The 22345-nt window shown below is 47.8% G+C and overlaps 1 protein-coding gene across 2 annotated transcripts; it reads left to right on the top strand.

The window, feature by feature from the left end:
• Positions 1-6910: 6910 nt before the first annotated feature.
• b3gnt2b (UDP-GlcNAc:betaGal beta-1,3-N-acetylglucosaminyltransferase 2b) lies at positions 6911-22282 on the top strand. 2 transcript variants are annotated; one of them, XM_037466179.2, is made up of 4 exons: positions 6911-7172; positions 14475-14670; positions 17382-17477; positions 18950-22282. In XM_037466179.2, the coding sequence occupies exon 4, from the start codon at positions 18975-18977 to the stop codon at positions 20163-20165; it is 1191 nt and encodes a 396-aa protein (XP_037322076.2). In that variant the 5' UTR covers positions 6911-7172; positions 14475-14670; positions 17382-17477; positions 18950-18974; the 3' UTR covers positions 20166-22282. The 2 variants fall into 2 exon arrangements, with proteins under 2 accessions (XP_037322076.2, XP_037322075.2); XM_037466178.2 differs by lacking the exon at positions 17382-17477.
• The last annotated feature ends 63 nt before the right edge of the window (positions 22283-22345 follow it).

Below are 22345 nucleotides of genomic sequence, written 5' to 3'. Positions count from 1 at the left end.
GGCGTTTGTTTCAAGCTGTGGCGAGGTGGAGCCGCTCCTCTCTCATCTCCAGCTCTGATCTCCAGGACTCGATCAGAGCGCGGCGTTCCTGCTTGGATTAAAGTCTGAGGCCTAAGCCCCCCCCCCCCAACCCCCCACCCCCCCCATTGCTTTTTTTAGTCCTTACAGCTACTGCTGGACTACCCAAGCATCATCCATCCTGCCTTCACGCTCACCACCTCACCAGCACTCACTAAAAAGAACTATTTAAAACACTTTGGCCTTTGTTATCTTGTTTTTCCCAGGAGGTGAACAGAGGTGGTCACTTCCTGGACTGAGGGACCATCAGTCACTAAATGAACATCATGCTGCATTGAAGAAGACTTGAAACTAGAGACTGGGACCATAAACTCATGTTTACAATGTTTACTGAGGGAATGACTTGTAGGTTTAAAGCAGGATGTCACACCATAAGATAAATAGATTCATGGGTATATACTGTATGTATAACAATGACAATATTTCCATTTTTTTCATATCCTATTTTTGAGATGTTTGAAATGTTTATGAACATTAACTTCTTTGTTACTGCAGCAACCAAATATAACGTCCTCTTCCTCTTTGACTGTCACTGAGACCCAGAAACAAGCGCTGACTTCCTGTCAGGGGAAGTCTGTTCTCAGCGAACTGGCGCTCTTTCTGTATGGAGACCGGCGTGCGAGAGCTGCTCTCCTGCCTCACTGCTTTTCACCAGCATGGGTTTTATGCCCAATACGGAGAAGGCCAGTTTCTGGGGAAACGTGTGGGTTTTGGTTGCTAAGTAAAAGGAATTTGCTAAATAATTAGCAGGGTATTTGCTTTTCTCCTATGAATGTCAAGATGAACCAGTGAACTGTGAACATTAAGGCAAAGCAAATGAAGCTTGTTAAAGGGGAATTGCAGCTTTGGAAAATCCCCTGAAACCACTTTGTTACATGGAAAGGTTCAGAAGGAGTCTTCACAGTTCATTGATCCGACCACAGCACCATGCAGTCCGTGCAGATGATGACACAAAAGCAAATATGTGGTTCTCCCTTGCAGTATCTGACGTCTCAGTTTAACCCCGATGCCTGCTGAAGACCTTCACCAACAGAGAGAAGATCATTCTCTTTGCTTCCTACGTTCTCCTCAGTAGTGGATGATGTGAGTCCCACTGAGGGTTCAGCAGAGGAAGGACTCTCCTCACTGAGTCAATGCCACTAACCACAAAGGTCTGAATATGTTAAAACACGAGCTTGTGGTTATTGGGGATGGATGGAGAAGGTGTCTGTGTGTCGCAGGTGGGATCAACGTCTCTGGGCTGGACCACTAAAGACTTCTTCTCATCTGTTTCTTCACATGCTTCAAAGAGAAAACGCTTCTTTTTCCTTGGGGAGAACCTGCTGATCTTTTTCTCCAGCCCCACGTATAATAATTCAAGTTTATAAAACATTCCCACATGTTGTGTTGCATGAATAACAGCAGACAATGTGATGACTAAAATCGAAACTCTCCAATGATCTCCAATGCTCAGAACCATGTCAGCGGTAATTGGAGGAGAATACCCATCAGGCACCAGCCCCGCCCCGACTGGTCCTTCTGGTTCTCCCACTGGGAATCCAGGCAAGAGACACAGGAGCAGTTGGACTCCTGAGCGTGAATCCGAACACATTAAAAAACAGTTCTGATTCAGAATAACAGATCTGACATTACATGTCATTTAACTGATGTTTTTATCTAAAGCGACTTACATTGCATTATAACACATGGTTACATTCTGCCTGGGGAGCAGTTGGGGGGTTGGGTGTCTTGCTCAGGGACACCTCGACATGGCACATGGAGCAGCCAGGATTCAAACCACCAACCTTGCGTTCCCAGCGCACCACGCTGCTCCGTGCGCCACCATCGCCCCCTACTTCTGTATTTAGCACCTTAAAAAGCAGAGTTCACAAAGTGCTTTGACGCACGAAGCAAAGAAACGGAAAGCAACAAAAGTAACAAACTGATATGAACAATGAGCTACTTTGCACTCTGTACTCTGCACACACACAGTGTGTCACACCAACACATAAATCAGGCTAAAGGAGGAGCCCACAAGGTCCTTCGTGCCATCTTTCATTCACAAACTCAGGACATGCGGTGAAACACGTGTGCGCGCGTGTGTGTGTGCGCGCGTGTGGTTGCGCGCGTGCGCTCAGTAACCAGAAAACAATGTGAGCGTGCCGCCGACATCGTAACGCGCCTGCTGTGTCTCCAGGACTCACTGAATCACCATGGAGACCGTTTCCTCTTCCCAAGCAGACCTCAACAGTGAAAGCTTTTACACACACACACACACACACACACACACACACACACACACTAACCTATTCAAACAGTGTTCTCTACATTGGCCACACACAAGATGGATGTACAGGTCTGACTTCACATCACGCCAAAAATAAAATAAAAAAGCATGAGTCAGGGCCGTTAAAGGAGGCGAGGCGTATGCTCATTGTCTCCTCACCGTCTCCCTGTAATAGGAGCCCGTCAGTCAGTGCTTTTCCCACGGATTCGAGGGAACTTTAGAGGAGGAGTCCACGTCCTGTTTTGATCCTGGTGGTGTTGAAACACGAGGGAGAGAAATACAGTGGGTCCGAGAGCATTAACTTCTACTCAGGCACAAAGCAAACAGAAACAGAACTTGAAACAAAAGCAAAAGCAACATACTTCATTTTCAATGATGACACACACACACACACACACACACACAACCAGAAATCGGAAACAAACCCTCAGACACGCAGCATTTCATGGTCTAAAGTCATGAGTGGACACACGAGTGCGGCTGATCGCGTCCTGTGACTGAAACTGACACTAGAAAAAAACAGAACAATACACTGACGTGATGAAAGTTTCATTTAAATCCCAATGAACTCCACAAGTAAAGGAGACTAGAAGGATCAGGTGACTTCTCCACATGACAGATCCAGGTCCTCCAGCAGGGACCAGTCCACCGTGGACAGATGCGATAATCAGGGCTCTACAGACATCTGTACAAATGTCCCCTTGATGCTTCCTCACTGAATAGACATGAACATCTGTGTCTGTTGAGCTGAATCAGTTCATTTCACTCAGAACATTTGACCCGTAGTTCTTCACACTTCACATTGATCTATTCACAGTTTACCATCAGGTCCAACCAGCCAGGCTACGCAAACCCTCCCCACAACACAGCAAGCACCTTTCTCATGTTCTGTGTAAATCGGCCCCGTTGACCTGTGACCTTCAAATGTCCTCCATGACGAAGGCAGGAGACCAGAGAACACCCGAGTGCAGAAGCTCTCCATTTACTCTCCGACCCGTCGGCCCCGATCGCCGGTGCCTTCTGATCCGGGCCGCGCTGACGTCGCCAAAAGAGCGGCGGGATTGTGTGATTGGAGCGAACGGACGGACACAAGGTCACGGGACCCAAGGACGTCGCTGCCAGGATCCGGGCCGCCGGCCACAGAGCCGCTATTGTTGCTCCGAGAGGAACCTCGAGCGCACAAAAGACAAAGAACCGCAAACGGGCCGGAGTTGTTTCATGTGTGCTTTATTCTGCCGTAGATTCACAGCAACGCCTTGTGGATTGTCATAAATATAGAAGAAGGCTTGGACCAGTGGGAGAAAAACCTCATTTCAAAGAGAGGTTTAGTCACATGACCGACGTGTTGAAGACACTACAGGTGAAGTGTAACGTTTGCTGGTACAGGTGCACACTGGAACCCCCCAAAAAGGGAATCCATAGACGAGGACATGCAATATCAATATCCTCAAACTTCTTATATAATAGACAAATATGGAAGATTATCACATAAACTTCGACATGGCCTTTAAGAACTGGCACTAATTATTTAATTGTTTATTTTCTGCTGACCTGATTTGAGCCGTTCATCTCACCTGCTGCACAAACCAAAGCGGGTTCTGTGTGTTTAAGTGAAGGTTGTGCGTTTTACATAGCTGAGTGTGTGTGTGTGTGTGTGTGTGTGTGTACAGATGCCTGACCCAGAAGAACAAAGTGTCCGCTGCTCAGAGGCTTCGCAGGAATTTCCCGTCCAATAAAGCAGCTTGTTGTGGTTCAGAAGACCTTGATTCTCCGACTTTCAAAAGGCTGCAGAAGCCCAGAGTTCTCGATGATATAGATGAAAACAATTTGACACAAATAATCATATGAATGAGTACAAAAACATCGCAACATCATTTTTCCAAAAACAGCAGCTATACCTATGAGCCGATTGTGCGTCGACACCAATATGTCATTCAATTAAATGGGATTTTATGATTTTAAATATTATAAATATTATTTTTTTTTAAATCACTACACCAAAGCATTATGAAAAGAGATATGTAGAATAACTAATTCATGATAATGAGTTCATTATATTGAGCTATTTGCGGTCCATATAGATTGTTTGAAGATAAAAGCCAGCACACTGTAGTGTTCTTTTGGCATGGTGAAATATTCAAGGTCAGGGCCCAGATTAGCAGGAAACACGTTACAACTTAAAATAGCTCCGTTTGATAGGTTTCATTTCTCAGAAAACGTCTGTGTTTCCTCGTCACAGACCTCCTGAAAAGTTCTCCACCCTGCTTCAGCAATGACACGGCTGACATCTGCAGATGAAAGCTTAGGTTTGACATTTCTCACATTGTTGTCTCGTGTTGTCACAACAACCGTTTTATTTTGTAAACAAAGGGAGCGTCGGGTGCTACGAGCCTGATGAAGCCCAGCGTCACATTTACCATCCTCCCAAAAGTAGAACCCCTCCAACAGAACTCCCCCCGTCGACCCACAGAGGAAGAAAGGCCTCGTAAGTCATTTGCGTTTAATGATCTGCCGACAGGTGTTTTCTCTATTGAAATGTTTTATTACCATTTAAGAGGCACCGTTGTTCCCAGCACAGATTGCGTTGTGTATATTTTACAGTTTGCATTTGGTTGTGGGTTTATTTGTTATTTCATGAGCTGATAAGGAAGGTGTCAGTGTGTGTGTGTGTGTGTTTAAACCGTTTAAACCGTTGAAACCATTCAGATTGGACAACGCGTGTGGTTTAGTGTCACACGTTGTTCTGCTTCTTGTTTCTGAATGTGCGTCTCACTGGAAGCTGTGTGTGTGTGTGTGTGTGTGTGTGTGTGTGTGTGTGTGTGAGTGTGTGTGTCTGGCTCTTTGTGTGAACTCTTGGCTCAGCCACCCCCCCCCGGAGGATGTAATCACGCTCACACCGTCCCTCTCATGAAATATCCAGAAGACCTGCAGCTTGATCCCCAGAAGCAGAGCAGCTCCTCCCGTTTTTCTTTCACTTCAGGTGTCTGGGTGTCGGATTGCAGCGTTTAACCCAAGCAGCGTCCAGCCGAGGCGGCCAAGACCGCTTCATTCAAAGCAATGCGGAGTCCTCAGCCCTGTTAACGTGGCAACAGCGAGAGGAGACCCAAACACCTGGGTTACATGGAGTGTCCAGGTTCCGATTGGAGGGACCCTGCCCCAAAGATCTACCCGGTTCGAGGTTGGGCATTGACAATGAATGGGTGTAGCATGAATGAATGAATGAGTAAGATGGTCCTTGTGACAGGGGGGGGGGGGGGGGGGGGGGGGGGGTCAGGCGTGGAAGTGGAATAGTGTGGGGTGAGGGTTAGTTCGTCACATTTCTGCACTTTGTTTGCCACTTTTTCGACTGCTTTGTCTCTTTTAGCTTGGTCGCACATACGGGCTAAAATAGGAGAGAGCGACGCCGCGACCTCCTCTCAGACGAGGGGGGGCGCGCTGCGCACAGCCGGGCTGCATGTGAGTTATTATTTATGAGCACTGGCTCGGGGGGGGGGGGGGGTCCATTGTCTCCATGGGCGGACCAGCTGTGGGCCTGCTATACATGAAGGGATGTAGAGCCTCTAGACCCCCTTTTGTCTCGGCCCGCTCGGGTCATTGAGAGGCGGGACCGCCTTGGGACGGGACCCCCTGCTGTTCAGGGGCACCACACCCATCACTCACGCAGACACACACACACGCCTCAAAATACCATCTGGGGGCCTCTTGTTTGGACCCTTTTAGTTCTGCTGTTAAGGTGCGTCATGACAAAATAAAAGTATAAAAAGAGAATATTGTCATATTAATGATGCGATCTGGATGACCATGAAGGTCCTTCGAACCAAAGGTCCAAAAAAGGTCCAAACCTCCTCACACAGCCGGTAGATGAATGATGAGGAGGAGCAAACAGCTACACCCCCCCCCCCCCCCCCCCCCCCACCTCAACACAACTCTCTATCTTATGTTTCTTTGACGGATGGTTTTCAATGTGGGTGAAATAAATAAACAGCGTATCTGATGACACATCAATGTGTTTGCTGTTTGCTGCTGAGAGGCGGTGATCTGGAGGGAGCAGGCAACATTCAGACTGTGTCTGATCTCACCTGTGGCAGAGTGGACAGGTTTCCAAAAATGTCCAACCCTCTGATTGGAGGACGTCTCCCCACTCACCCACAGTCACCCCTTCACCAGCTGCAACATTAAAGTGGAGGATAAGAGCGAATACAATATAGCTTGTGCTGAAATGGGCCACCTGATGCTTCTACTTTTATTTGAGCGAAGCTTTAAGTGTTTTAACATTGTTGCATTTCTACTTTTACATAAAAGGACACTTTCAATGGGGGAGTTATCGTTGTTTTGTGAAAGAAACACACACACACACACACACACACACACACACACACACACATAAGTATAGTGAGGTCCTTGAGACGCAGCCAGAGAGACTAGTGGGGAAAAGGTTTGAATTAGACAACGTTTGTATTTTTTAAATGAGGCTACTTTATCACGTGGGCGTGTCTGTTCGTGTGTGGGCGTGTGTGTGTGTGGGCGGAGCTTCCTGTCTCTCCTTCCAGTGCACACACACACACACACACACGGGCGCGCGCCATCGTGCGTGACGTCATCGCGGCGAAGCCGTGGAGAGAAGAAGACGCTCCTCTGAGACGCGACTCTTCGGTTCGGCGGCGGGGCGGAAACACGCGAGTCTCCCACGGTCCACCGGGAGAGAAACGGGACCTTTTTTTGTTGTTGTTGTTGTTGTTGTTTAGTGCAGCTGCCGGGAAGAAGTCACATGGATTTACTCAACACTTCCGCCATTTTCGGGTCGACGCAGGACGCTTAAAAAAAACAAGTGAGTTTAACCGTCGCGGAGTTTTCTGTGAGGAGTTTAACGGGGAAACTGACGTTGATACCGGGAGCCACCGTCGAACCGCCCTGATAAGTTAGGCCCGTTACGCTAACGTAAGTTACTACGTAAAGTCACTTCATGTTAGCTACGTTATTACGGCCGGTCACTTCATGCGAGGTTAGGTTATTACGTAAAGCTAGTTCATGGTAAAAGAGTTTCTACGTAAAGCTAGCTAATGTTAAAATAGTAAGTACGTAAAATGAGTAACTTAAAAGAGTTGCGACATAAAGTTACCCCCCCCCCCCCCCCCCCCAGAGGTCACTGACTCGTAACGTTAGCTTACCTGTCTTACCTGTCTTGCCTTTTCTCAAACTTCATGCCTTTCTTACGTTGGAGTAAAATCCCTAGAAAGGAGAAGACGACACGTCACGGTGGCCTCGCAGCCGTGACGTAGTGGTGCTGCGTGGAGTCAACGTTCTCCTCTAATGTCGCTATCGATTTTTCGTTTAAAGCCATTGATCAAAGCCAAACAGGATTCATCTGTTGTTTAGGAATGAATTGAATACAACCGTCTTAGTTTTTAGTCGTCACGTGGGGCTTTTGTGTCAGGCATTGTCATTTTTTTTATTTTAGAATGAATCATAGCTCAGTGTATGGTATAAAATGAATAAACGAGGAATTAGGAATTTTTATTTACAGCGTAAACCAAGTTTGCTGCAGTAAGCATTCCTAAAGGATCTTTTACGTGTTGTCCTAAAAAGAAGAAATGAAATGTTAACATTGTCTGATTCTTATGATAAATCCTTTTATTTTAAAATAAATTGTGTGTGTGTGTGTGTGTGTGTGTGTGTGTGTGTGTGTGTGTGTGTGTGTGTGTGTGTGTGTATATTTGAGTGAATTCACCCCCGTCATGGCCCTGATGAAATCCTAAATGGTCACACTGGTTCACGAAACCATGACTCCAACACAAGCAAATAATATATATTTGAGGTAGAAAAGCAGGGCCATCTCGACCCAATATTTGACAGAGATTACACATTATTTTCTCAGTGGTTCTTTTGTCTGCCTGCAGGCTTTTTTATTTGTGTTAACCTTCATTTCTTCTCTTCCTCTGCCCATATCTCTCTCTCTCTCTCTATTGCCATAAATTCGCTCATGATTTTTTTTTTTTTTTAAATGAATCACATGAACAATATTTTCCAGAGTTTCTGTGTCAGCAGTGTTGGAAGTCCTGCTATATTTAGACCGAGACGTTTAAACCCCACTTTTACCGTAGCCTCCATCCAGCTGAGGAGCACATTCTGAGCACTATTTTGATATCGTTCTTTTAGGAAAGATGACATTCTGGAACAAGTGGCTTGTTTGGCCCAGTTTCTGCATCACAAAGCATGTGACTCCTGAGATATATTCTGCTGGTTTCGTATGACGTTGCAAGATTATCTTGTTCTGCATTCATGAGAAATGTGTTCCTTTTTGTTAATCAGCCTGTCCCTGCTGTGACTGGTTACCACCCTTTAACTGTGTGCACATACTGGGTGTCTGTCAGATGGAGTAACCCTGGTGGTTCTCTGGTACCATTATGAGCTTCTATTGTTGTGATGGAGGATTTGGATCTCTTTTTTTTTATTTTTTATTTTTATGTTGCAACACAAGAGCAGAGGAGCCCGCTGTGCCGTGTGTTGATGTAACCTACAAGGTGCGGCCTCCGAGTCTCTTGGGGCATCTCGAAGCTGCGCCGCCATCCAGACACAGCCAGCACGGCACAAATAGCCAATCATTTCCCCTCGCCGTGTGCGGCGCTCTCTTCTCAATGTTTGGTCCTCCAGCCTCGAGCTGCAGTTTCCTGCTCAAGGACACTTTGACCGTCACAGGACGTGCCTTCACCTGTTGACTTAATCCGACCTGTGACCCTTTTACAGGGCGTTTTCTGCTGCAGTGTATTCGTTCTACTTCACGCGTGACACCAAAATAGACCATTAATATTTAGGCAAATACCCGGCAGTGGCTGACTAACCGTTTCTAGGGATGTGGTGAATCACGATGAATAGTGGTATTAAGTGTCTTCTAAAGAAGGAGAAAGAACACGGTCTACTCTTGAATGAATGAGCTTGACTTTGTTTAAAGGCAGAAGCCGGGCCTCTTAAGTTCCTTGCCAGGGGAAGAAAATGTTTTTTTTTTTTTTCTAAGTGCGAAATTAAGTTTTTGCTTCCACGCTGCAGCTGATTGAAATATCTGGTCCTTCCCCTCATTTCAAGGTCAGTCAATTCAGCACATCCCAAATGGGAGATCTTGATCTACCCGCCGGTGCTGCTAATTATGGGGACATCCCATCAGGTCTGTACTATAAACCACATTCTCGTCACTCATGTTGACACAGAAATATTGTCCTGTCCCGAATAGCACGTGTTTGCATTGCATCTGACCAGCGACCTCTCGAACACAGGGCTGCTGTTTACGAGTCCCATTTGCATCCAACTTTAAGTGGGCTCACCAAACCAAAGAGGCAGTCGGTTCTATGTTTTATGATTCTGAACCAAACAAAGATGATCAGTAGCCACTTAGCAGGTGGCTGTTATCTGCAGATATGTCGTCACCTGGCAAATGAACGCTTGCTTCACAGAGATTAAGCCGTTCATAGAGAGGCACGCGGCTCTGGTGCGGCGCTCTTGGAACTGGTTTCCGTTGGTTAGGTTTGAAATATTTATGTCCTTTGTTGACACGAAAAATAAAATTCACAAACTTTCTGTTTCTAAAAAGAGTTAAAAACCCAAATACAACGAGTAGATTACACCTCCCTGGAGATGAATAGAGGTGTGTTTTACCTTGGCTGTGGTTCTGCCGTGTACCGTTTCACCATCAACGAGGATCACAGGATCACTGCAACTTTTCTGTTCAACCACTGAACACCAAAAGATCTTCACTGCTCCGGCCAGATATCGATGGTTTTACAACGCTCGGCCCCACTTTCTTTTTTCTTATCATCAATGACATGAATGTGCATTTTCCAAAGGTGAGACACACAGGCAGCCCTTTTTAAGTGCTCGGGTGCCGCTGTTCTCACAGATCCATTAAAACCAGCTTACGGGGGGGATGTACTGCTGCACGGACACGGCTGATCCACAATGTTACAGGCAAATGCATCAGTAGGTCTAAATTCTTTATGGGCATTAGGGGGAAGATATAAACCGACTCCAGTGTTTCCTGTAACACACACACACACACACACACAGATACTCGTTGCATAGAAACACAGTGACGAGTGTCTTGTCTGCTACGGCACACCACGCTTCACAACTTTTAAGTTTGTGGGATCCGTCTCAGTAGTTCAACATTCAGAGCGTTGATGCAGCAGCATAAGTCGTTTTGCTGTGTGAAGGTGTAGTGGAGTGACCTGTTGTGGTGCACGTTAGCAGGCCCCCAGCAGCTGGCTCAGGGGGAGCGGCGTGCTCTGAGCTCACAGCGGATAACGCCCAAACTGTGGAAGCAGATTGCCCTCAAGTAAACAATGTAAACGCTGTAGGCTTGTGTCATAAATGCCAAAGAATTCGTTTTTTCAGACACAACGTGAGGGACTCCAGTTAAGCCCATAGGGACACTTCAGCATCCTATTGTGAAAGGGGGCTCATGTGTGCAGCTTTAAGGGGGGGGGGGGGTCCCTGCTGGTGTGCCTTGTGGATCGACTACCTGCTGCTTTACGCTATTGTTAGCCTAGCCGTGAGTAGCCCTAATATTTTTGGGGACTTGGAGCCTGGATTCAAGCTTGGTGCCTCCAGAGAACCACGCTGGGAATGCGAGGTTCATGCGAGCTCTCTGCGTTCCTCCAGCATTCCCTGCGGGCCCTGGTTCTCCTCACAGGCGGCGTCTCCGCAACTAATTTTAGTTTCACGATGCACTCGGTAATATTTCCTGTTTCTCTGGTCGTGACTTTCTGTAATAACTAAAGAACAACGCCTTCTATTCCTGAAAAGATGCATTGTTCTTCAACAAAATAATAGAGGGGAAAAAACACTTTTTTTAGGTCCACCTGTAAAAGTCTTCCACCAACATAAATATTGGTGACTATGTGTAATGTCAGCCAGGTTTGTAGGGCCCGACCAATAGAAAGCTCACCAGAATCTGCTTTACACACCTGTTCATAGCAGCAGGCAGGTATTTGGCTCATGCGACTCACTTTGTGGCCTCCGTCGGCCCGGCTGCTCTCTGTGGGTGGAGTTGTGTCTTCTGTTGGCTGCTGGGGGTTTATTTCCCTGTGGGTTACATGGGCGAGTAGATCGAGGTCCATGCACCACGTTGACATTCAAATTGTTGTATTATCGACATCATCAATCGTGTCTCCACAACAACAACAATAACATTTTCCCCTCTTGACGTCGCGCGTTCAAAGCTTTCTTTTTAAAAACCTCAATTGGAAAAACAAGCTTTAAATGTCAAGTGATTTGATCACTCGACATCTTCAGTGAATGTGAGCATGTTACTTTCGTTTTGATACGCTTCAACAATGTGGGGGAGGGGGGCGGAAAGACACACAATGAATATAGTTCTACGTTCATGAGCAGCGTTACATCACTTTTTTGTTGTGTTTATTGTTTTTACTCCGAAGGAAAACTGAGGTTACTCTTTATTTGCTGGTTTGTGAAAGTTAGCAGCTGCTCGCTAACACGTTTATCAAAGTGGCTGATTATTGTGAGCAGCTGCGTTGTGACATTTAAATCCCACAGAATGACCCGTAGAAGTTATTTCAGGATTAACCATGGTGGAGTTCATGGATTTAAACGAATGCATCCGTCTTTATGGATGGAACACTGCTTCAAAATGCCATTTATTGTAATGCAATGTTTCTCGTGCATCACCCTCCAGTTCTTCACCGTAATCCGTATGAAGTGCTTTGTGCAGCCTGAGATGTGGACGTGATGTCTTCTGCTCATCACCTCGGCTTCAGTGAGGGGTCAGGACTCAACTGGGCTGTTTTTATGTGGCGCATTAACGTCGACACACACCTTTAAATTTAGCCAGCGTTGAGTGTGAGGGAACGAGAGGTGACCTTTAGCATGAGGACCAGTCCCAAGTATCACTGATAATTACAAATGGCGTTCTATTTGAAGCGTGTTACCATCACTGCAAGTATCTTTGTTCCACCCACATTTAGTTGTTAATTTAGTCACTTTAACAATATCCAGAGCAATGAGAGATGTTACAACGGGTCCTAAGAACTGAACCCAGTAACAACATGCTGCAGACATCCATGAACCCCCCCCCCCCCCCCCCCCGTTATTCAGGGTTCCATATTTAACATTCTATTGTCCGTCTGAAGATGAGACCAACTGTAAGTGGGACCTGTAGCCCCCCCCTTTGAGAGTATTGTCCCCTTGGCGGGGGACTCCAGTCTCGGCCTATTTCTGGAGCTCTCTATTCGCGCCCCCCCCCCCCCTCACGCCACACGGGCCACATTCCCCTGCGGGCTGGCACGCTCCCATTCAGACCCGCGCCCCCCTGCCCCCCCCCGTAGAAATATCTTTGGTTGTTGTAAGGCGCACAGGTGCATAACCAGGGCTTATTGTCGTGGGCGTGACTCCCCCGAGGGATTCAGGAAGTAAAAACAGGGGTGACAGACGGCTCTCCGTAACCGACGGCAACGTGGTCCAACCTGTTGTTCTTTTGTTGGGAATGTTGAGTTGCACTTTGTCCACAGACCCCATGTTGCCTCAGAGGTGGACGCTCACAATCTGCTCTCTTTGGGGCCGGCGGTGAGGACGCTTTAATAGTTTCCCCTACCGATATATCTGGGGGGGGGGGGGGGGGGCTGTTACTCATTTCTGCAGTCATTTATCAGTCGAGCTTCAGGCTGAAAAGGGACACGTTTCGTATTTTAGTTTGACAGCCATGTTGAAGATCCTCGTGCTGTTCAGTCGCCGGTTTAAAACCCAGAAGCAGAGCCAGGAATTAAAGGTGAAAAGTCCAACAAACAAAGAAGTTCTTTCCTTTAGTGAAGGAACATGAACTCTTTGAGTCCATGGTGTGGGTTCCAGCGCGTTGGGACCGTTCTGTGGTTGATTAACTCTTCTGCTCACATTGGTTTCAGGTAACCTTTAAGTGGATATCTAACGGACAGTTTGCCTGGTGAAAGGTGATTTATGCTCCTTACCTGCTCACCCCTTCATATGTAACCAGGACAACCAGCGCTTTAATGATTGACTGTGTGTGTGTTCATTGATCATCAATAACTGACCACATCGCTGCGTGGTTAATGCACAAAAGGGACATTCATAACTCTTTGGATGGGGATTCACCTGCGTGTTGTCATTGTTTACACACTCCTGCCTTCCAAACAACACAAACAAGGTTCCTAAGTCTGTAGTGTTCTACGTCTATTTGAGTGTGATCACACGGGCCCATTTGGACCGATCTGGTCACCAGGTCCGCAGTGCTTCTATAGACGCTCACGTGACGGGGGCGTTGGGCCTCGCTGTAAGCAGCCCTGGCCCGTGGTTGAGCCCCTCGCAGCCCCCCCCCCCCCCCGATGGAGGTGGAGCACAGCAGACGTGGATGCAGACGTGGATGCAGTGTGTCCACATGAGAAATGTCTGTAACGTCCCTGCAGACGTTGGAGCGTCCGTGGTCTCCGTGGGGCAGAACCTTGTGGATGGTCTTCTGGCCCGTCAGCGCGGCGTTTCCGGAACCAGTCTCCGGTCTGGTTTGTGCAGTAATCTCATTTCTTCGGCATCGTGTAAATGATCTGTGGGTCATTAGAGGAACCGGTTTCCCCTGGAGACCCGTGAGTCATTGGCCACATATCGATGATTCCCTGAACCATTTTGGGACCTTTACTCATGTACTGAAAGGTGAGAGAATGAGTCCGAAAAACCTGGGAGTAAGTCGCCACTTTTGCACTTCCTGTTTCCTGCTCTCATGTGCTTCAATGTGTGTGAACGGTTTCAAGTTGGGTTCTAAACATGTAAAGTTCACCAGTAAATATCCTCCGGATTGATTTAGAATCTTTTACGTGTGTAAATGAGCCGACTAGACGTCCCCACTACAGGAGATGGAGACGTGAGGTCATGTGACCGCGGTGGAGTTCCCCTTATGTAACGTTTGCGTTTTACTTCAGCCGGTTTTCTTATTCTTGCTGAACCAAAGACCTCCTCCTCATTGACATCTGTCCCCGCTGTCCTGTCCGTCCTGTTCTCCTGCTGTTGGTTTTAACACTTGTTAACGGTTTCTGGGAGTTCCCCGTCTTGTTGCTATTCATTTGCTCGCAATTTCCCCCTAAGCCAAGTTCTTTGTTGTTGTTGTTTGGTGTGTTTTTAGGTTTCGACGCTCCCCTCTATGATCCCCTTCCCCCATTGGCTGCTGTTCCCCAGAGGGCGGGGCGAAGTATGGGGTAAGAGCGCCGAGAGGACCCACCAGGACGACACGAGGCTGAGGAGGCCGTCCAAACTGAAGGGGACACACGCAGACGTCCTCTTACATTTAACAACAGTCCGCTCTGTTTTGGAACAAAAAGGTAAGCCTTGACTTCACTTCATTCTGAATTAAGAATTAACTTCATTCTGAATAGGTCTGAATTTGGATTTTGTTCCGTAGTGTGACTTGTATGCGGCAGTTTTTTGTTTTTTTTTAACATGTGCGGGCGACCGTTTAAGTGTGTGCAAGTAAAAGCACAACGTTTAACCAAGCATCCAATCAGCTGTGACCGTCTTCCTGAAATGAGGAAAAAATGTGAAAGAAGAGGAAGAGGAAGGAGGAAGAGGAAGCAGGGAGGTTCTGACCGATGCCGCTGATGAGGAAAGAGACCTGAACCGGTTTCATTGATAAACAAAGATCTCTTGCACAAGTAAAAGTGCTAATACCATCATTTAATTCCTTAGTGGCAAAATAAAGAGAACCTCAACTAATTTACTGGACAACAAGTCCACAGTGCTGCCAGAGGTTGGTCTGTAGCCTCTCTGCCCCCCCCCCCTCCCCCACACAGGTGAGCTACCTTACCTCACTCAACCTGTCACCGGGCCGTAGTGAACAATCACTGAAACCGCGTCGCCAGGAAGTACAACCGGACGGGTCACAATATGCAGCTTTCAGTGTGAAAAGGACGAATCCACCCGTGTTCCTGATTGGATTCTTTACAGGACAGTAGTTTGGTGTCTGACCTGCGATCGAGTGTTTACTGCGCTCAGAGGGGACACCTGACGGAGGGTGGGTGTCAGTGTGGATCAACCAGAGGAGGTTTGATCTGTGAAAAGCCCAATGTGTGTCCCCTACACATCAGGCATCATCACATCCGTACCCCACATCACATCACATCACATCACAGTGAGCAGAGCCAAACTCTCAGCTATCAGATGATGATTCACTCTGATTCACTTGGGTTGTGGTCCTGTTTTCTTCTGTTTCTAGATCCCATCGAACGCATCTAATGGCCCACTGCAGAAAGTCAATTAGTGACTGACTTACCGCACGGGGGATAAATGAGGAGCTTTGTCTCCCTGTAATCAAATAATAAGTATTGTACTATTTCATAAGCATGGCCATGATGCCGTGCCTCCTGACGCGCTGCTTGTCTTTTCTTAGTGAACCGTGCATGAACATCCTCGTGCACCAGTTTGTTTCCTGCAAAATTGGCCCTTTGACCAGAAGTACAAACCACAACGGTACCAAAATATCTCCTGTAGCCTGACGTAGTTTGAATATTGTTTGGGAAGTCTCTGATTTAGTGGCCACTCGGTCGCTAACCCGCTCTGATGTGTGGCGTCGCCGCTGGAGCCGTCCACCATGACTCAGCAGTTTCAATCCGAGGCTTTAGACATCTGCTCAAACCTCATGGTAACAAACACCTGTTAACCAGCCACAGATGCTCCAGCAGCCGGCTGTGTGGGTCTTTGTGTGTGTTGCTGGTTAATTACACATCAGGAAGTCTTGTCAACATCTCCGCCCACCCATTTCCCAGAAGGCTCTTTGTTTATATGGGGAGGCAGAGGAGAGGAAAGCTTGAGGGGGGTGGAGGTGGAGGAGGAGGGTCTGAAGAGAAACGGTCTGGGCTTGTCTTTTGTTTGTAATCTAACACTGATCCACCTCATTCTGTGGAAATGTGCAAGAGGAGGAGGAGAGGGAATAAAGGAAGGGTAGGATGTAGGAGAAGGCAGGTAGAGGAGGAGGAGAGGGGATAAAGGAAGGATAGGGAGTAGGAGAAGGCAGGTAGAGGAGGAGGAGAGGGGATAAAGGAAGGGTAGGATGTAGGAGAAGGCAGGTAGAGGAGGAGGAGGGGGGATAAAGGAAGGGTAGGATGTAGGAGAAGGCAGGTAGAGGAGGAGGAGGGGATAAAGGAAGGGTAGGGAGTAGGAGAAGGCAGGTAGAGGAGGAGGAGAGGGGATAAAGGAAGGATAGGGAGTAGGAGAAGGCAGGTAGAGGAGGAGGAGAGGGGATAAAGGAAGGATAGGGAGTAGGAGAAGGCAGGTAGAGGAGGAGGAGAGGGGATAAAGGAAGGATAGGGAGTAGGAGAAGGCAGGTAGAGGAGGAGGAGAGGGGATAAAGGAAGGGTAGGATGTAGGAGAAGGCAGGTAGAGGAGGAGGAGGGGGGATAAAGGAAGGGTAGGGAGTAGGAGAAGGCAGGTAGAGGAGGAGGAGAGGGGATAAAGGAAGGATAGGGAGTAGGAGAAGGCAGGTAGAGGAGGAGGAGAGGGGATAAAGGAAGGATAGGGAGTAGGAGAAGGCAGGTAGAGGAGGAGGAGAGGGGATAAAGGAAGGATAGGGAGTAGGAGAAGGCAGGTAGAGGAGGAGGAGAGGGGATAAAGGAAGGATAGGGAGTAGGAGAAGGCAGGTAGAGGAGGAGGAGAGGGGATAAAGGAAGGATAGGGAGTAGGAGAAGGCAGGTAGAGGAGGAGGAGAGGGGATAAAGGAAGGATAGGGAGTAGGAGAAGGCAGGTAGAGGAGGAGGAGAGGGGATAAAGGAAGGATAGGGAGTAGGAGAAGGCAGGCAGAGGAGGAGGAGAGGGGATAAAGGAAGGATAGGGAGTAGGAGAAGGCAGGTAGAGGAGGAGGAGAGGGGATAAAGGAAGGATAGGGAGTAGGAGAAGGCAGGTAGAGGAGGAGGAGAGGGGATAAAGGAAGGATGAGCAGGACAGACAGCGGTTGCTGGTTGCTAGGAGAGCAGGAAGGATGCAGCGGTGCAGAGCAACGAGTCGCTCATCCATTCTAACAAAGTGTCATTCGTATTCATAGCGCGTATCTAAGAGCATCTACAGCATCTACAGCATCTACAGCATCTGCTCCACGTCTGTACCTCTTTCTTGGCATCATGACGAAGCAGTTATTCAGGTACGTTAATGGCGGATGGTGACATGAGCCCTGTGCGTCGTCTGAAGGCTCCCGGTAGTCAAAGCTTCAGTTTCAGCCTCTCAAGTAGGACTGTGTGTTTCATCATATATGTATAATACATATATAATACATCAACTTTCAGGGGTTTGGAACCCTTTAAAAAAATAAAACAGACCTCAAGGCGTCATTTAAGCCTTAAGAGGCTAAACTAAGAAGGTGAACAAAATGTTCTTTAAGGATTTGACTGAGATGTTTCTTGTGCTTTATAGCTTTCAAAGTTTTCAGATGCTTGTAGAAACCTGAGGCCTCAGACCTGCTGAAAGGCCCCATTGTTTGCCTGGGCCCTCAAATGTTGTCTGACCCCCTTATTGGATGTTGAGGGAAACCCTGTGGAAACTGTACATGAGATTTGTTTTAATCCACAGAATTACAGAATTAACCATGTGATGTCAGGCGAACCCTGTTCACAGAGTTTATGGTGTGAGTTATTGCTTCATTGCATTTGGGGAGTTGCAGTTACTAGTTTGTGGCGTGTTGGTCAGCAGAGTTTTGCCTAATAATCTTCTGTCTTAATGTCACACCGCTGACAACAATGAGGGTTTTCTTCAGTGCAGCAATAGTTAATAAATACAAGAAGATCTGCCGTCTGATTGCAAATCCCTTAATCCCTGCTGCCCCCCCCGCACCTGTCTGAGGGGCTTTTCAAACCCTGGCTCTTGTAGGTGGGAATGTGAAATTCATTTCCAGATATTGTTATTATTTTTATTATGAATGTTATTGGATGTTTTAAATGAAAGCTTTGTGCGTCTTCATGTGATTGTGTCTCAGCTTGTGGGTGAAATGCTCCACAAAGTGATGAGTGGTGGAAGGAAACTCTTTGTTTCCTGAGAGCACATGATCACTGAGCTGAAATGAATCGATTTTTCCATTAGTCATTTCTGTGAAGAGTGACTGTGCTGTGAGAAGAGCTCGTGTGTGGATCGTTGCATGAGCCCGGCTTTTTAGAATCACATGTTTTGGCTCACTGTGAATTCATTTCCTTCAATCGATGCTGTGTGTTTTTATGCGGCCAAAAGAAGTCCATGCTTCTCAATATACAATAAGACATGATTTATATCATTGATCAGTCCGTTTTCCTGCTAGATCCTTTAACCGAGTAGATAAACCAGGCACAAAAAGATTGATTACAATTTATTAGGATTCAACATGAATCATAATCATATTATTTTATCTGTGACGCAACACACTGCCTCAGTGTTTACTCACTTTACAGATAGTTGTGTCCTCTTGTAAAATAATTTCGGTATTGAGCACGAATCTCATTAATTTCTAAGAACTTATTCTGTGTTTTGTTGAATCAGCGTGGAGACAAACCTGCTGTCCTTGTCCCCTCTTTAATTCTGTGTGTGTGTGTGTGTGTGTGTGTGTGTGTGTGTGTGTGTGTGTGTGTGTGTGTGTGTGTGTGTGTTCAGGTGGTGACGGCTGCAGCACCCTGCCATGGCGCGGAGGAGGCCCAAGCTTGTTGTGACGGTGATCATGATGGTCAACGTCTTCATCTTCATCATCATCTCCCGTCACAACAGCCAGGACAAGAGCGGCCTTCACAAGGTCCACATCCCGTCCCAGCGCTTCTGGTCCAAGCTGGAGCCCAGTCCGGCCTACTGCAACCGCCAGCAGCAGATCCTGGACTTCCAGAGCAATCTGGTCCTGACTAATAACTACAACGCCACGGAGGTGCCCGCCTGGCTCAACGAGACCATCGTGAGCTTCGACAGCTGCACCCCCAACCACAAGGTGGCGACCCACGTGAAGGACTACAACTCGCTGCCCGGCCGCTTCAAGGACTTCCTGATCTTCATGCACTGCCGGTCGTACCCGATCATGGTGGACCAGCCCGAGGTCTGCAAGGAGCCGCCGTTCCTCCTCCTGGCCGTCAAGTCCCTGGAGCCGCATTTCGACCGGCGCCAGGCCATCCGCGAGTCCTGGGGGCGAGCGGGCGTCATAGCCAACCGGACCGTGGTCACCGTCTTCCTCCTCGGCAACACCACGGCCGGCGACCACCACCCGGACCTGTCCGGCATCCTGCGCTATGAGCGCGACCGCCACAAGGACATCATCCAGTGGGGCTACCGGGACTCCTTCTTCAACCTGACCGTCAAGGAGGTCCTGTTCCTGGAGTGGATCCAGAACCGCTGCGCCGGAGCGCGCTTCATCTTCAAGGGAGACGACGACGTCTTCGTCAACACGCTCCGCATCCTGGACTTCCTCGGGGGCCTCTCGGAGCCCAGAGCCAGGGACCTGTTCGTGGGCGACGTGATCACCAACGCCGGGCCGCACCGGGACAAGAAGCTGAAGTACTTTGTCCCGGAGAGCATGTACGTCGGGGTGTACCCGCCCTACGCGGGCGGCGGCGGCTACCTTTACTCTGGCGACCTCGCCGCTCGCCTTCACAACGCGTCGCGGCAGGTGGCGCTCTACCCCATAGACGACGTCTACACGGGGATGTGTCTCAAGAAGCTGGGGCTGGCCCCCGAGAAGCACAAGGGCTTCAGGACCTTCAACATAGAGGAGAAGTACAGGTCCAACCCCTGCGCCTACAAGAAACTGATGCTCGTCCACCCGAGGACGCCGCAGGAGATGATCCAGATCTGGAAGTGGCTCAACGGCACCGATCTGAAGTGCCAGTGACGGCTCCCCAGGGGGCGGCGACCCGAGAGCCCGCAGCTTAGTTGAGATGTTTTTGTAACGTCACATGGACGCGCCGTACCTTAAGAAGCGAGGACCGATGTCAACGTGACCGCCATAGTATTTCTGAACCCACGTCAGACCCTTTGCCACGTGTTCCCCCCCCCCCGCACATATTTATATCACAACTATTTATATGGCCTTCGTGTGTGTGCACGTGTGTGTGTGCGCGTGTGTGCACGTGTGTGTGCGTGTGTGCACGTGTGTGTGTGTGTGTGTGTGTGTGTGTGTGTGTGTGTGTGTGTGTGTGTGTGTGTGTGTGTGTGTGTGTGTGTGTGTGTGTGTGTGTGTGTGTGTGTGTGTGTGTGTGTGTCACACAATGCTGTATTGTAGACTAGAGAGATGAGGACCTGGGATTTGGCCACCTGAGAGTCTCTGGGTGTCAGGTGACACAGACCCCGGGTCAGCTGATTGAAACATTTCAGGACTTTGTTCACGCCGCTGGTTTTACTCATCTCCATGGCAACCGTAATCGAGCCATCACTGATGGAGTAAATCACCCCTGCTGCTGCTTCCTACCTGTTGAGGTCTCACATATCGGGTCACGCTGCAGAGAGAACGTGTCTCTTCTCTCGCACAGAACTTTTCAAATCCTTATTTCCAGAATGAGAGCTGCATCACTTAAATCGGTGCTAGGCTTCGCTAGGCCCCTTGTTTGTTTATTAGTGTCACATCATTATCCTTTGTTTGTTTGTAATTTACTCCCCTGCAGAATCTGCCTTTTTGTCTGGTGCGAACGCGTCGTTATTGTTGCCAGATGTGGCGTTGGAGGAGCTCCCCGGTGAGCACGTGTTGCTGGAGGCTCGGTTTGTGCTGCTGGTCCCGTCCACACTCTAAAGTATTCCCTCGACCTTTGACCCGCTCCCCTCCTCCCGGGCCGGTGCAGGCGGAGCGGAGTGTGTGCAGCTCAGCCGGTCTGGGCCCGTTTCTCGCCGACGGCTTCCAGAGACCCTTCTGTACCGTGTGGACGTGTTGATGCTGTTAGATGTTGCCTTGGTGTCACCGAGTTACCGGAGCTCTTGTTCTGCTTCATTCCAAAATGTTACGGAGGACTTTGCTCCTCAGCGGCTTTCAGCTTTAAAGTGTCTTGGTATTATGTCACAGTCGTTTGGTTTTTAGTCCTTTTTACTCGCTTTGTGAGAATTGCTGCTGGTATTATTTACTTTTCCTTCACGGCGTGTGAGACGTGCCTTGAGGTTTTTCTTCTTGTGATCTCCATGGAGACGGTTTGCTCCCTTTAGAACAAGTCCTGAGAAGGCCTCTGTTGGAGCTCCCCCTGCTGGTCAGAATGAGGATCTCTGTCCTCAGCCTAAACTCTTCTAACCGCCCTGTTTTGTTACTATAATGTGATTATGCCTTTTTTTCTTTTGGTGGTTATTTTTATTTTTCACAAGAAGTCAAAGAAAGTTAAAGACAATCACAACCAGGTTCTTAGAGGTCAAGTGTTTTTCTTCTCTCAGCTACATGTGAAACAAACGCTAAAGCAGAATCCTTCTCGTACCAATGAGCGGTGGCTCACTGTTCATCACTTGAATTATGTTTACATGCTTTTAAAAATACACTTTTCATGCAGAAGCATCTGATTGGCTGTGGATGCCTTTTTCTGGCATTTCTGTCTCGCCTCGAATGTTGGACTCTGAAGACTCGTCCCTCACTTTCTTTTTGTAGTCGTGCTCCACAAGCTTTCATGTCATTGTGTCCTTTTGTTCACACGTTGTTACTCGGAGGCCCAACAGGAAACTCGTTGCCGTAGAAACGCATCATGTTACCCGTGAAATGTATTTATCATGATACATCAGTTTGGGCATTTAATCTTAGTCAAAGAAATAAAATGATCACGTTCACGAGCCTTTAACTCATATTTACAAGTGTTACAGAATCATTTAGATCATTTAGAATTTCTATTCGTCTCATCTGCACTATTCAGTCAATTCCCAAATGTGTGCCTGACGTCTTCTTAAGAATACCAAGGATGACTTGATTTCAGTAGTTATATTTTGCTGTTTTTTGTATGTATTCTGTTCTATGCATTTTTATTGTAATAAATTATGTGAAGTAAACCTTTTTGTTGACTTGTTTTTGTCAAATGCAAAATGTAATGTTTGCTGTTATTGATGTACTTT

Source organism: Pungitius pungitius, chromosome 13 (assembly GCF_949316345.1).
Source record: "Pungitius pungitius chromosome 13, fPunPun2.1, whole genome shotgun sequence".
Lineage (NCBI taxonomy): Eukaryota > Metazoa > Chordata > Actinopteri > Perciformes > Gasterosteidae > Pungitius > Pungitius pungitius.
The sequence above is the reverse complement of the archived record's forward strand: the minus strand, read 5'-3'. Positions and strand labels throughout refer to the sequence as shown.